At 43.6% G+C, this 14,421-nt stretch overlaps 1 protein-coding gene across 1 annotated transcript in view; it reads right to left on the minus strand.

Annotated features, from left to right (window-relative positions):
• Window positions 1–240: 240 nt before the first annotated feature.
• Window positions 241–14,421, minus strand: part of RGD1562811 — a 29,301-nt gene continuing 15,120 nt past the window's right edge. The window contains exons 21-30 of the mRNA XM_087564105.1: window positions 14,156–14,340; window positions 13,844–13,969; window positions 13,538–13,730; window positions 12,375–12,497; window positions 10,582–10,730; window positions 9,848–9,934; window positions 7,501–7,647; window positions 6,911–7,108; window positions 2,617–2,732; window positions 241–790 (exon numbers count right to left, since the gene is read on the minus strand). Of these exons, the coding sequence (XP_087420231.1) occupies window positions 2,652–2,732; window positions 6,911–7,108; window positions 7,501–7,647; window positions 9,848–9,934; window positions 10,582–10,730; window positions 12,375–12,497; window positions 13,538–13,730; window positions 13,844–13,969; window positions 14,156–14,340 (1,289 nt within the window). The 3' untranslated portion in view covers window positions 241–790; window positions 2,617–2,651. The remainder of the gene's footprint in view (window positions 791–2,616; window positions 2,733–6,910; window positions 7,109–7,500; window positions 7,648–9,847; window positions 9,935–10,581; window positions 10,731–12,374; window positions 12,498–13,537; window positions 13,731–13,843; window positions 13,970–14,155; window positions 14,341–14,421) is intronic.

Raw genomic sequence — 14,421 nt, forward strand, 5'->3', positions numbered from 1 at the left:
CGACACACGGTCTACATTGTCTAATTGACATGTTCTCAGAAATGTCCCTATACATCATCTACTTCATGTTACTCAGTGGTAAGAGATTTTCCTATTTCAGGAAGTGGTCAGTCATATCTTAACAAGTAGCACACTAGGTATAATTCTTTCAGTCATAAAAACATCAAGTTTGTTTCTTCTGTGACAGACACTATGCTATACATGTGTATGACTTATGCATGAACAGATATTTTCAAACCATTTACATTTCTCAGATGTTGTATTGAATATTTTTCCACTTTCTAGGTCTAAAAATAAAACAGAAGTTACTTTTATCTTTAAAAGGTTCATAAAATTATGAAAATTAATTTCTAGAAGTCAGAAAATAGGGAGCTCAGTGGGAAATAGGCAAGATATTCAAACACTTGAATATTCACACTTGAAACACTGAATCTTGATGGTGGTTATTATAAAATGAAAGTTCAATATCTCTCCCATATGCCACACACCCAGAAGCATGGATGAATTACAAAAGATGTAAAATGCCAAATATTGATGGGAGAGACACAGATGTTGATGGGAGAGACGCAGGAGTCTCCTGCTATTTGCAGCAGAGCATGGCTTGTCTCTTTGGAATTCTAGTTAGTATTTACTAAGGGGGGAAAGTCAATTCCTTGGGGTCCCACTCCTGCTGGAGGAGACATTTGCCGTTGATGGATGCTGAAGGAGGGTCACTCTTCCGTGGGGGATGTAGCCACTGGTAAGTTGCTCATGTCCCAGTTGATAGTCACACGCATGCATATGAGAAGCACTATTGAATTCAGGGTTATTTAAAAACATAAAAGAAAACATGAAGTTGGGAGGGGGATGGCGAGGAGGGGGTAGTGGTGTATGTTGTAAAAATATATAAAATTTTTCAAAGGATAACATTTTTAAAAAAGCATTCCTGGGACCCAGAATTTCCCCTTCTAGGTCTCTATAATCTTATTTAATTACACAGGGTCACTAAAAGGTGGTGTGGACAAATTGTAGTAATTCCTATCTGGAAAATGCCCACATATGTATCAATAGTGGGATGAATAACTACATAATGGAATTCAGCAAAGAGAACCTATATATGCCAAAATACAGGTGAATCTCAAAGCTGAATAACAGAAGCAATAAAAGTGACTTGCCCTTTGTGACTGTTCTATCAATTTCATGAACACACACAGTGTGTTAAGTTAGAATGGTGGTTCTCCTTGTGCATAGGTGACTAGAGGATGCAGAATGTTTTGGAAGGTCATTCTGGGTGTCAGTATCAGGCCATTCTTGTAGATGAGCTATGAAATATAGTTCTTTTACCCATAGTAAAGACACCAGTGACTTCCTTATTCACTTTTTTTGTGTGGCACTCCTATTATGTTATATGTACACCCCAAACTGGAAACAGCGTGTCTCATCCATGAACGGGATTTATTTACTTTTAAAGTTGTATTAACATTTTAACAAAATTATAAAGGCAGTCTTCAATTCAGGCATTAGAGATAATTTTAAATAAAGTAAATTGAGGCCAGGACTGGAGCCAGTTATTTCTGCAGGTAACCAGTATATGATCCTGGTTTTGATTAGGTCACGACATTAGGGAAACAAAGACATTGATGTTCTTCTCTCTTTGTTAATATTTTCATAGATGGTGTAAAATAGTAATTTTGGTGATTTGGAATCAACTAACTTTGGAACATAAGGGCTCACAGAGCCTGGACCACCAACCAGATAGCATGCATGGTCCAGACCTAGTTCTCCTACACACATGTAACATGTACAGCTTGATCCTCATGTGGGACCTCTAACAGCATGAGCAGGGGCTGTCTCTGACTCTGTTGCCTGCCTTTGGATCCCTTTTCCCTAACAGGATGGCCTTGTCTAGCCTCAATAGAAGAAGATACAGTCAGTTCTACTACAACGTAATATGCCAAGGTGGGTCGATATCCATATCCATAATACCTTCTCTCTGAGGAGAAGAGGAGGAGGTATGGGGGAGGGGAGAGGGAAGGCTTGGGAGGGAGAAGGGGGGGAAGTTTTGATTGGAATGTAAAATAAGTTAATGAATAAATAACTTATGTTATAAAATCATACAAGGGAAATTTATTAACTTTTAAAGACTTTATATTTTGGATTGGGGTACAGCTTAGGGGTCTGAACACCAGCTTAGCAAGTGCAAGGCCCTTGATTGGTCTCCAATAGCACAAAAAGCCCCTCATATTTTAAATATCTATTAATAAAGACAGCTTCTTACAAATCAGTAGCAGCTGAGCAAGAAGGCAGTGGACCCCAGCCATCTTTTTCTCTTTCATTGATCGAGCTATCCTTGGTTTCTTTTTCATGAATACTTACCCTGCACAAGGGCGATGGAATGAACTCTATGATCTTTTGGGTCCTTTGTAACTCTAAGATCTAAGTCTACTATTTGTTGGTACTGAAAGGGTTCTTTAAGTAACAACGTGCTTTAAACCATACCACTATTAATTCTCAGTCCGTTTATCTGCTGTTATGTCCAGTCATAAACGTTGCCCTAAACAGACACCAATACACTGAACGTATATGGTGAGGTGTAATCCCAGGGCTGTCAATCAGCAGTTAGACATGGCATCTCACCTTTTCTTTGCCGCTGAGTCCAGCTCTTCATGTTATCATTGCTTTGCAGAAAGAATGCTTTTAAGGAAATGTTCCATATTGTTGAAGAGGAGAAGATCTTTGTTCTTCTTAATATACTGTAGAGAGTGCGGAGGATGGTGTTAATATCTTTGCTCTCAGTTTTAAGTACTCTTGGGGGGTTGGGGATTTAGCTCAGTGGTAGAGCACTTGCCTAGCGAGCGCAAGGCCCTGGGTTCGGTCCCCAGCTCCGAAAAAAAGAAAAAAAAGAAAGTACTCTTGGATCTGCTAAATCCGAATGTGAACCTAGTAGGACGGTATGTGTAAAATTCTTAGCATAACATTGCTCCTCCTCCAAAACAATTGCAGATTGGATAACCTCAGATTGGGCGTAGCCTCAGATTCAAAGGAAATATATTGGTCAGTACACCCACAGTCTAGTAGATGGGCTGAATCAGAAAATAAAACCAACTGACATCCTTGATCTCGTGTAGCTCACCCTGAAGCAATGGAGGAAAAACACAGAAGAAAAGTTCAAGTAGGTAAACTTTGGAAAGTGATGGAGGAAAAAAAAAACAAAACCAAACTAGGGCAGAGTAAGGAAGAAGTCATGAATGAGTATAAAAGGCCATAAAATAGGATAGCATTTGAGGGCGTCTGCTCTGCACTGGGGCTGACAGCATGGCTGGGGTGGTTGCATTGAGGCTGTCCTGTAAGCAAAGACAAGACAAAGGAGATGGAGTCCTGTGTTTTACCTCCTTGGACCTGGCTTCTGGAGCTCAGTTCCACTTGAGATTTTGGGGTGCACCATTCCTTGTTGTGTGGGCATTCCTATGTGTCCTATAAGCAGCATCCTTGTGGTCGACACACTATTTGTCAATAGTACTTCCTTCCCCTGAGTCATGACATCAAACTTGTCTCTGACATTGCTGAATGTCATATGGTGGACCAAAGTCATTCTTGTTCAAGAAGCCAAGCTATAGTGGGAAGAACACTGCAGACAGAGGGAACCCTTCAGAAGCAGTATACACCACATGTTTGGAGTTGGGTAAATGAAGTGGGAACAGACTGGTAGGTGAGGACAAGAAGGGGGATTGGCTCCTCCCATTTATTTAAAATGAAACGGGAAGTCATAAAACAATTTTGAGAAGATATGTTTTTTTTCTTCTAAAAGATCCCTTTTCTGTGATGGGAATAGACTGAAGAGAGAGGCAAGGATGGTCTTGGGGAGGCTGATTGCTATCAAGACATCCAGACAATTAAGAGATCCAGACAAGAGATGGTGATGGTACTAAGTGGTGGCAGTGCCATTCATTGAAGAATATGTTCTGGAGGCAGAACAAGACTCTCCTAATGAGTGGGCTGTGGAGTATACAATACAAAGGGAAGGTTTTGTGGAAGCTTTGATCTGAAAAATCTGAAGAATGGAGGTGCCGTCAACCAAGATGAACATGCTTTTAGTTGGATCACATTTGGAAAGATAAAAAAAAATGGGTGGTTGACATGTTTAGTGAGACTTCCTAGTCATGTGGGTGCAGACAATTACTTAGCAATCTGATATGAGTTGAGTTAGGAGACAGAAATGTCCACAGGACTGAATTATGGTCCTCTAATTCTGAGAGGTCAGAGAGAAGAAAAGATACCAGAAAGGAGACAGGAAGGAACAACCAGAAACGCGGGAGGAAGGCCAGAGGATGCACAGTTCTCTGGGAGCTGAGTGAAGAAATGTATGGAAGAGTGAGCATAGGGGTAGGTGCTTCTGAGGGACAGGGACAGAGAACTGAGGACTCTTCTACAGCAGTTGGCCTATGGCAGAGTTCTGTGGCCAACTTGATTGGATTGAGAGTTCCAAAGACATCATCAGCCAAGCACCACACTTGGGGATGTCTGCAAGGGCAGCTCTAGAGATCAGTGTATCACAAGGCTCTGGCCAAACCAACGGTTTAACTCAGTGGTAGATTCAAAAATTTGAATTGGTTGTTGGGAGCTGACGTAATTGCGAAATGCTAGGTTACTTGGAGGAAGCATGCCCTTGAAAGGTATACCTGACCCCCTCTCCTTTCCAGTTCTCCCTCCTATGTGCCATGAAGAGGGCAGTCTCAGTTGCAGGCTTCTGTTGCCTAGCCCTGGGTCCAAAACAATAGATCTGCAGTCATCTTCTTGTAACGTCTTTGGTATGCTTGATGACATTACATAGTGTATGGTAGAGTCAAAGAGACCTGCCTACTATCTCGGTGGGCTCTGTAAGAGGGGATACTAGTGATTTAGGAGGCTCTGGTGTAGATAGCAGTGAATGTAGTTTTTTTCTCTGGATATGGGGTGTTCACTGTATAGCTACTACCACAATGGGAGTAGTGGTTCCTATTGGATAACTGGATTCTCTTAAGGCACTATTGTTGCGAGCTCTACTACTTATGAGGGCCTTGGTCTGGCACTATGGCCTAAGTAGTAACGAGGGGCACATTTCTGTGGTGCTCACACTCTGTCCTGACAGCAGTGTGCAGTCAGACAAGATGTAGGGGTTGGGCAGCGGTGGGAAATCTATAGGTAGGGTGGCAGCTGGAACTATGGTATTCCTTTCTGCTGCTGCTGCTGCTGCTGCTGGATGCCTGGTATTAATGCATTCTTGGCAATGGGACTGTGGCTGTTGCCAAGGCCTTTTTTTGGTCTGTGTTTGCAGCTGGCAAGGAGGTGGTTAGAGCTGTGCTTACCTGTTCTACCCTACTCTTCCAGGAAGTGCCAGAGAACTACTTAAGCCCCCTCTTGCGCTCTGCTAAGATGGCGAGGCCATCAGTGTAAACCACAGTATTGCTTCCCTGCTTAACAGTAACAGGATCGGAAAGGGTGGGAGATACCTGTCTTCAGTCCAGCACCACCACGTGTTCACTTGTGCTGAGTGCTCTGATGTGGTTCTAGATTGGTGACTCCCTCCATTTCTCTATGTTACACCACTGCCCCCTACAGTGCAGGATCCCCAACCATGCAGGTTCTGATTGTAGTTATAACACTGTGAACTGTGCCCTAGTTCTTTTCTCTTTTACATACTTTCTTATTTCAGAAGCCAGCAGTCAAGAGGTTTTGGGTTTTTAAAGAGATCTGAGACCTTTAAATTATTAGAAACACTTAAAGACTGTGAGGCCTTTTAAAGTTGTACTGTACTTTTTATGACGTGAGCATGAGATGTGGGGGGCAAACAAGAAAGGAACTGTTATGGTTTCACAGCATTATATTTATGAGCCACATTGACAAGGCGTAGACTTATAATGGTTAATTTTGGTTATCAACGTGACACACCTGAGAAGATGGAATGGCTTCCATGAGACTGGGCCCATGAGCACGTCTGTGAGACATTTTTGATCACTAACTGATGTAAGACACCCAGCCCACTGGGGACCATGCCATCCCTGGGCAGGCAGGCCTGGGATGCATGAGAGAGGTAGCTGAATGTGAGCCTGAAAGCAAGCCAGTAAAGAACATCTCTCCACGGGGATCTACTTGCACTCTCCAGGTTCCTGCCTTAGTTTCCCTTGACCATGGACTATAACGTGTAAGCCAAACTTTCCTGAGTTGCTTTGGTCATGGTGCTTGGTATAGCAACAGAAACCAAATGTGTCCAAAGTGGGGCTACTGTGTGTATTTCAGATTACCAAAGCTATCATAGATCTGCAGTGTAGTCTTCCTGTAGCATAGTGCAGGGTGGGCTGCTGGCTTCTGAGAGCCATGACACTCTCCAGTAGCTACAGTTGCCCACATCAGCACCAATAGAGTTGGTAAGGTTTCCCCCTATGCAGCCAGGGTGGCAGGTGCCTGAGACACTGTTTCTCTTACGGTGCTGTTGCCTAAAGTCTCTCCTGTTCCCAGGCTCTCTGTTGCTTCACTGTTGTGCTCACCTTAAATGTAACTATGTACCTGTTTCTTTGGTTCTTTGTGGAGGAGGAGATGGATTCTAGGAGCCTCCATTGAGCTATCTTATATCTCCAGGATCTTTTGTTTTTAATCCGTAAAAGGATTATGAGATACTATTTTCACAAAGGTCCTTAATAATAACATATTGTTAAGGCTGCAGTCATGTTTGCATAGAAAACAGTGCATTATGTTTGGTTAAGTGTGGGATAATTTCCCACTTTCATTTAGTCTCTGAGTCACAATGAGGTTACAGTAGACTTCCGCTTATTTCTTGATAATGGGTGGTGGCGACTCAAACAAATGTTGGAAATATCTCAACGGGCCATGTACCAAGTCCTTTTTCTTTGTGAAGGAGTTGATTTTTAACTAAGATCACATTAAAATTAGTTACCTCTTCTGATGACTCTCTTGCCAAGCAAGGCTCAGGCTTCCTCTCAATGAGCTTAGAGAGGAGGTCTCTTTCTCTCTCAGAAATGGGCTGCTCTTTTAACAGGAGAGCAATTAGGTTTTGATCAAACTTATTGTCCCAGGGAACTGCTGACATTTGCAATGTAGTAGTAAATGCCTCCTTGAAGTAGACTCTCAGCCCCTGGTCAAGGAAGAGAAAGGACAGATGAATGGGACTTGGGAGTAGTTGTTATTAAAGCTTCCAAATGATGGCTGAAAGGAAAATGGAGTCTGAGACAGTCTTCACCTGCCGTCTCCCTAACAATTCCAGTGAGTTTTATGCATCAACAGTGTCGTCACAAAGCCACGATGCTGTTCTTAGAGCTAGTCTGCATTTCAATCAGAACATGCATTCTGTCATATGCTATCCTACAATGTCTGACCAGGAAAATCCTTTCCCCAGACAATGGAAACCAAAGGCCACTGATGGGTCTCCAATAGATCCAACATATTGCAAAGCATACAGCATTTATTACCCTGGGGAATGATGACTGAGTCACAGAGAAAGAGAAGCTCAGTACATGTCATAACTACCTGATAGAACAACTCCAGAAATCTGGGGTTGGAGTCCTGGTTAAAGTCCCCAGTAGCGATGTGGGCCAGGCAGTGGATCAAGAGCAGAACAAAACTTCCCACAGAGGCCAAGCACTCTCTCTCAACAAACAGGGTGTTTTCGGTGCTCTGAGTAGGAAAGATGCCCAAGCACAGATATGTCAACCTCAGGAAAATTTCCATATTTCTCAGTTTACTTAAAACAAGACTCCTTGGGTTCAATGATAATTTACTGAAAGGAAACCTCAGAGGTGAAAAAATGTATTTTAGTTCAACATTGAAAAATAATTTAGCCTACTTTCTCTCAATTTTTTAAAAAGAGTTATTTATTTATTTTGTGTATACAAGTACACTGTAGCTGCCTTTAGACACACAGGAGAGGGCACTGGACCCGTTACACATGCTCATGTGCCACCATGTGGTTGCTGGGATTTGAACTCAGGACCTCTGGAAGAGCAGTCAGTGCTCTTAACTGCTGAGCCATCTCTCCAGCCCTTTTCTCTCAATTTTTAATTTTTTATTTTTTACTTTCACTTACTTCCTCTTCCCCCTCCCCCCTCTCTCTTAAAATATGTATTTACTTTATGTATATGAGTACACTGTAGCTGTCCTCAGACACACCAGAAGAGGGCATCAGATCTCATTACAGATGGTTGTGAGTTACCATGTGGTTGCTGGGAATTGAACTCAGGACCTCTGGAAGAGCAGTCAGTGCTCTTAACCACTGAGCCATCTCCCCAGTCCCTTTCTCTCCATCTTTTTTTTTTATTTTTACATTCACCTACTTACCCATCTCTCTCTCTCTCTCTCTCTCTCTCTCTCTCTCTGTGTGTGTGTGTGTGTGTGTGTGTGTGTGTGAGAGAGAGAGAGAGAGAGAGAGAGAGAGTGTGTGTGTGTGTGTGTGTGTATAAGTCACAACTTAAGGGAGTCACTTCTCTTCTGGGGATCACACTCAACTTTGTCTGGCCTGGTGGCAGCACCTTTACCCACTGAACCTTCTCAACAGCCCATCTCTTAATTTTTTTCATCTTCCCTCTGACAGAAATCAGACTATTAGAAATTCAGAACCAAGCGATTTATCTGCCCTTCTTGATGCAATCTAAGCAGTGTTTCCCTTAAGCAAGGCCTTTTCGGCTTCAGTTGAATAAGGATTGCAGGAGAGATGGTATCATCATTAGAGCCCATTCCAGAATCTCGGCTTCTGTGGGCTATGGATGGGGCAGGTTAGGCGAGGCAGGCAGTCCACAGACCACAGATTGAGAGTGACTGCCTCGGAGGGTCTCAGGGTTTGTCCTTTTGCTTTTACTCTAATCAGGTTCTCAGATCACTTATGAGGGAAGTTGTCTGAGATGGCACCCCCTCCTTTATTCCCTCAGGAGGCAGCGGGTGGTATGGAGAAGCCTACGATGGTTGGAGTCACTCAGATTGCTGCAGGGTGGACTAGTTGAGGTTAGGAGGATGCGGTGTGTGTCACAGACACCACGGGAATGTGAGTCTCAACTCTCGTTAACACTTAGATGGTTCTGTGACATCTCTAGGCCTCCACTGTCCAGTTATAAATGGAGACAGAGAGTCCCTGTCCTGTAGTGTTGCTGAAATGGAAAGCAGCACAGTGCACGTAAGGCACTTGACAATTTGTTCCTCTCCTGTGAGAATCCTGGCTGTTTTCCCCATTAGTGAAATGGAACTTAATTCTTGCTGAGTTCATAGTTTCTTTGTTGGTCTAATGAAATAATGCTTCAATGTACTCTGAATGATCACTTATTGATTTGGGGGGTTCCTATTAAAACCCTTTAATGATACACAACTAACCAAGTGTAATCTGTTTCTGGGCCTCATTGACTTGCTGTCCCTCCTTAGAATGGGTTACGAGGGGACTGCCATCGTTGCTTAAAGTTCACCATCAGCTTAGCGTTACCAAGAAGGAGCTTCCACTCTATGTACTCGAGGAGCTACTGAGGCAGGAAAGACGTAGGGCCGTTTCTGTAGGAAGTTATGATTGGGCAAGAGACCCTGAAGCTGGGACCATGACGAGAAATAGTAGTTTGGAAATGCCAGCTGTACAATGGCAGAGGTCCACTAATGGGCTCAAGGCCATTATGCTTCTCGGGGTACCAGCCAGGACACTGCACTTTGCTGATTAGAAAAGCTCTTACTCAGTGACATTTATTATGTTTTAGTTAAATGGCTTCCCCCGCCAAAGGGGGAATAATATTCATTAGGACTTAAGGGAGAAGAATGTTTTATAAAATCTGTTCCTTTTGCTTCTCCGTGTCCTGACTAGATCCCAGAATTCAATAGTCCATGTCTAGGGATGAATTTATATCACCTGATAGAAGAAGGAACCTTGGAAGGCATTTCCAGAGGCCTCCACGACAGGCAGACGAGAAGCAATCTGTAAGGTGGTTTCTGGAGCCTGTAAAGAGGGACAAACACAACCTGGTACCACCGTTTGCTGAAGAGTTTTCTCAGCTACAGGTCACCAAGTACAGTGGGAGATACACACACTGGAGCATCCGTTCAAATTGTGAGAGTGTCCAGGGAAAGGGGAATCAAAATGCACTCTAGGAGAATGGACCTTTTAGCTAGTCGTTTATATTTCGACCACATATGATTGATATACACAACATCACCAATCATCACCTCAGCCCTCTACTTCCAGACTGGCAGGCAGACCTAGAGCTTGCGATCATATTGCCTGGATTCTAACCAGGGTTCCACCTTCCTGGTTGTGATCATGGGTAAGTTGATTCAACCACTCTGTGTCTTTCTATCTCCATGTGAACATGGGAAATGTAACCGCATTGGTGTCATGGGTTTTGAAACAATCAAGTGAGCTACCTCGTGAAAATTGTCAACTGTTTCTGGCATCTAGACAGTCTCTGACTCATTAATGCACCGAGTGTTTCAATTTTAGATTGCTGACGTCACACCCATGAACTGCCTCAAGGGAGGCACTTTGCTGCTTCGGGGGCTTCTTCCTGGAGAGAATTCGTTGCTGAGTCTTTTCATGGCCACCCTGACCTCCACAGCTTCTTGGGAGACTTCTAGAAACAGACTTACCTGAAGCTGGGGAACCAGGAGGTGCAGGACAGAGCAGCCATACTGGTAAACCAAAAATTCCCAGGCAGAAAGCTTCGTGGCATGCACAGTTTCCAGCTCTTCCTGTGTTGTCTCAGTCTTCAGGAGATTTTTCAAAGGGTTTTTTTGTCCTGTAGAAATCAATACAAATCAGTGATGATTTCATGGATTTTCTTCATACGGCAATGATAACGTCGTCAACCACAAAACATGACAATTCAACTTAGAAAAATGTTCACTCCATCCATCTGTCTATCTGTCCACCTGTCTATCCTCCAGTGGAGTCTGTGCCCATCCACAGAATGAACCCTGGTCAATAGGAACAGAAGACCTAACTTTCCTGCACAGGAAAGTTGGCAGTGGTTTCCTCTATTTTAACATTTGGATCTCTAAACGTGCCATGTTCAGAAACGTGTCTGGCAGACAGAAAACACTTAGTAATGTTGGATGTATTCAGATTTTTGCTCGTCTATAAAACCCTCTCTAATGGGTCTTTACATAATTTCCCTAAGTGGGTGTATGTGTAAGTGGGACTTTAGACATGTATTGTCTTATTCTCAGGAGGACAGTCGGGCAGCAAATGGAATGAGGAAAGCAGAAGTCGCTGTAAGAGAATCTTGCCCATGTACAGGCTGTGTATGACCCTGAGAGAGTCACATGCTTCTGAGTTTAAGAAATGTGTAACAGGGGGTTGGGGATTTAGCTCAGTGGTAGAGCGCTTGCCTAGCAAGCGCAAGGCCCTGGGTTCGATCCCCAGCTCCGAAAAAAAGAAAAAAAAATGTGTAACAGAATCAGAGTTAGGGTTTCTGGGGGCAAACAAGACAGTACACCCAAGAATGCCTTTACAGTGGTTGGAGAGGGTAATCTTTGTATGAAGATCTGTATCTCTGCCTATACTTCTTGTTAGTTTTTGTGAGAGGAATCAATCAGATTGATCAACCTCCAGAATCAGTAAACATTTCCTGGCAAGGACCAGGTAGTATATAATTTAGGCTTTGATAGCTAGGAGCCTCAACTTGAGTTCAGAGTAAGCGCTTTTTATCTTCATGCTAGGAGACAGACCTTGTTCTCCACAAGCTTATCCTGACTTTGCTGATGTTCACTGATCTGTCTTCCTGCCCACTCACCAGAGTATGGTGCCTGTATTTCTTGGCACTGCCTCATAGTGCTGGAAGGTTTTTGTAGGAAGCAGGTTGAGAGTGAGATTCCGGGAAAAGGCTACCTGAATTTCAGCTGAGCTACACATTAGCAAACTAACTACTTGACTGCTTAATTATTGGCCTATACAGAAGCTTCAGTTTTCTTACCTATAATGTGAATATTAAAAAAAACCCCTAGTTTTCTAGGTTGTAAATGACTTACCATAGGTTTAGAACAGTGCACGGCGTTGTAAAATAGCCCTCACTGGCAAAGTGATCTGGATGCTCGTTTTGTGGGAAAAAAAAATACTCTTTTCTTTGGTTGTCTTGTTTTTATCCCTGTGTCTCACCTTTCCCACAAACTCCAATTTACTATGTTGATTGCATACCAAGGTTTAGACTCAGTGTTTGGAAGGTAGAACACCTTTGGGAACTGTCTTCTAAGAACTGGTTATAGTTCAATGGTACTATGATTTCTGACCTGCTATGTTTTATATGGAAAAATCCCTTGGGGTCTGGGGAGGGTGACTGGCAAGCAGTGTCCATATTTCTTGGGTTCTCAGTTTTGAGGCATGGAGGTTGTGCTATCGTTTACTCCGAGTGCATCACAATAATCTTCAAGGGAAAGGAGTTTACCTGGTCTGAGGTGTATTCGTCCTTGTAGTTCAGCTATTTCCCTGGAGTCTTGGGGCCAGGTATCTATTTTCTTCATGATGGAGAGTAATGGTGGAGTCCAGATATTGTCGACTTTGTCTGAGTCTGAATATGAGAGAGTGAGAAAGAACATAGTAATGTAGCCAAAGCAAAAGAAGATTCCACGAGCCAGAACTGGTCGTTCAGACGTGTAATTCTAGCTGCTTGGGAGGCAGAGATGACAGGAGGATCACAAGTTCAAGGTCTGCCTTGGCTACAGAGTGAGTTTAAGTCCACAGTCTGCACAGTTTAATAAAACCTTGTCTTAAAAGATGGTGAAAAAAAAAACAGGCTGGAGATGTACTTTGGTGGTAGGGTTCTTGTCTAACATCGTGTACAAGACCCTAGGTTAATTCCAAGTACATTTAGCTAGCTTTCTTCTCTCTTCCTGTCTCCCTCTCTTCTTAACCATTCTCTCTGCCAAATATGGCATTATGTATGACAGGCAGCCTCTAAGATGGCCTCAATGACCTCTCCCAACATGTGTTAACTCTGGTGTGATTTCCTCCCCTTGAGTGTGGGTTGGATTTAGTGACTCATTTCAACGGAATAAAACAGGATGTGATGGAATGTCACTTCTGGGATTAATGCACAAGGAACTATCAAAGCGTTCCATCATGCTGGCTTTCACTTACTGGCCTGTTTTATTTGTTCTGAGGAAGCAGCCGCAGGCTGAGCTTTGCACTATCAAGTCTTTGTGGTTAATAGCCTTGACCTGGGGAAGATCTGCCCGTAACCTCAAGGGTGAGCATAGAAGTGAACCTTCCCCAGGTCAAGCCTTGATATATTGCTACCCTGGTCAGTACCTAGACTGCAGGCTGCATGAGACCGAGCCAGAGGCACCAGGTAAACCTTACCCAGATTCTGACCCATGAAACTATAAGCTAAAAAGAGTTCACTTTAAGAAGTTTTGATATGTTGGAGTAGTTATAGCAAACCACAGCAGAAACAGATAACTTACATATCATGGTTCTCTGTGTCTTTCCTAATCAATTTACTGTGGCCTGCTGCCGTAGTCCCTGGAGCCCTAATTACAGTATTGGGAGTATCAGAACATGGTCAGGGTTGTCAGAAGAAGAGGAAGGTGGGCAAGGGACCAGCCTGACCTCCTCCTGGCCTCTGATCTTCCAGCTCTAGATGACAGCCTTGATCCTCTACGAGCATTGCAGTGATGCCTCTCAGGAAAGGGACCAACAGAGGACAGACAGCAGCCTGGTTCCCGAGAGATGTGGTGACTGTTCCATAGAATCTCTCTCCGGGGTAATTCTCCAAACACACAGGAGTTCCCGAGGCCTTAAGCTAGGATGAAAGCAAGAGCTGAATTCCATGCCTGGATCCTCCATCTTCGTAAATCCACAGTTCCTATCAAAGATAGAAACTCATATTTTTGGCCAAGTCCAGAGGACCAGTACCTGGATATGCAAGAGCTGGAGACGGCTGAGCTCCCGGTGATACTGAAGTTGACCAAGAGCCCTGGCCAGGAAGTTCTGTCTGTCCCTCACCACCTCCTGAAACCCATCAGAGAGGTGCTGCACTACCTAGAAGAGAGGAAACACAACACTAAATTTAAATTTAAATGTTTTATTCTTTCTGCTTGCTCCTCTTTGCTTGTCCAGCGTTCTTTGCCCCCACCAATCCCAGAAAGTTATATGGCCCTGAAGGACCTGACAGTAGTCTAGAATGTCCTTATCCCATGGGACCCTCTTGCCAGCCTCAGGCCTCACCATCCTCTGATGATTGCAGACTTGTGGGCTATGATTCTGACTCTGCTGTAAGCACACCTCCTCCTCTTGGCCTTGAAGCCTGAGGGACACTTTCCTGAGTTTTTCTGAGGCCTGCACTAAACTGTGTAGGACCTTCCGCATAGCCAGGACCACTTGCGACTCCTCTTCCCACTCTTTTCTGTCTGCTGCAAAGGGCAAAGAGAGAGGTCACATAGCAACAGTTACTAACATAGGAGGAGAGAAGAAAAGACAACAGTTTTATTTGA

Source organism: Rattus norvegicus, chromosome 8, assembly GCF_021556685.1.
Source record: "Rattus norvegicus strain SHRSP/BbbUtx chromosome 8, alternate assembly SHRSP_T2T, whole genome shotgun sequence".
Classification (NCBI taxonomy): domain Eukaryota; kingdom Metazoa; phylum Chordata; class Mammalia; order Rodentia; family Muridae; genus Rattus; species Rattus norvegicus.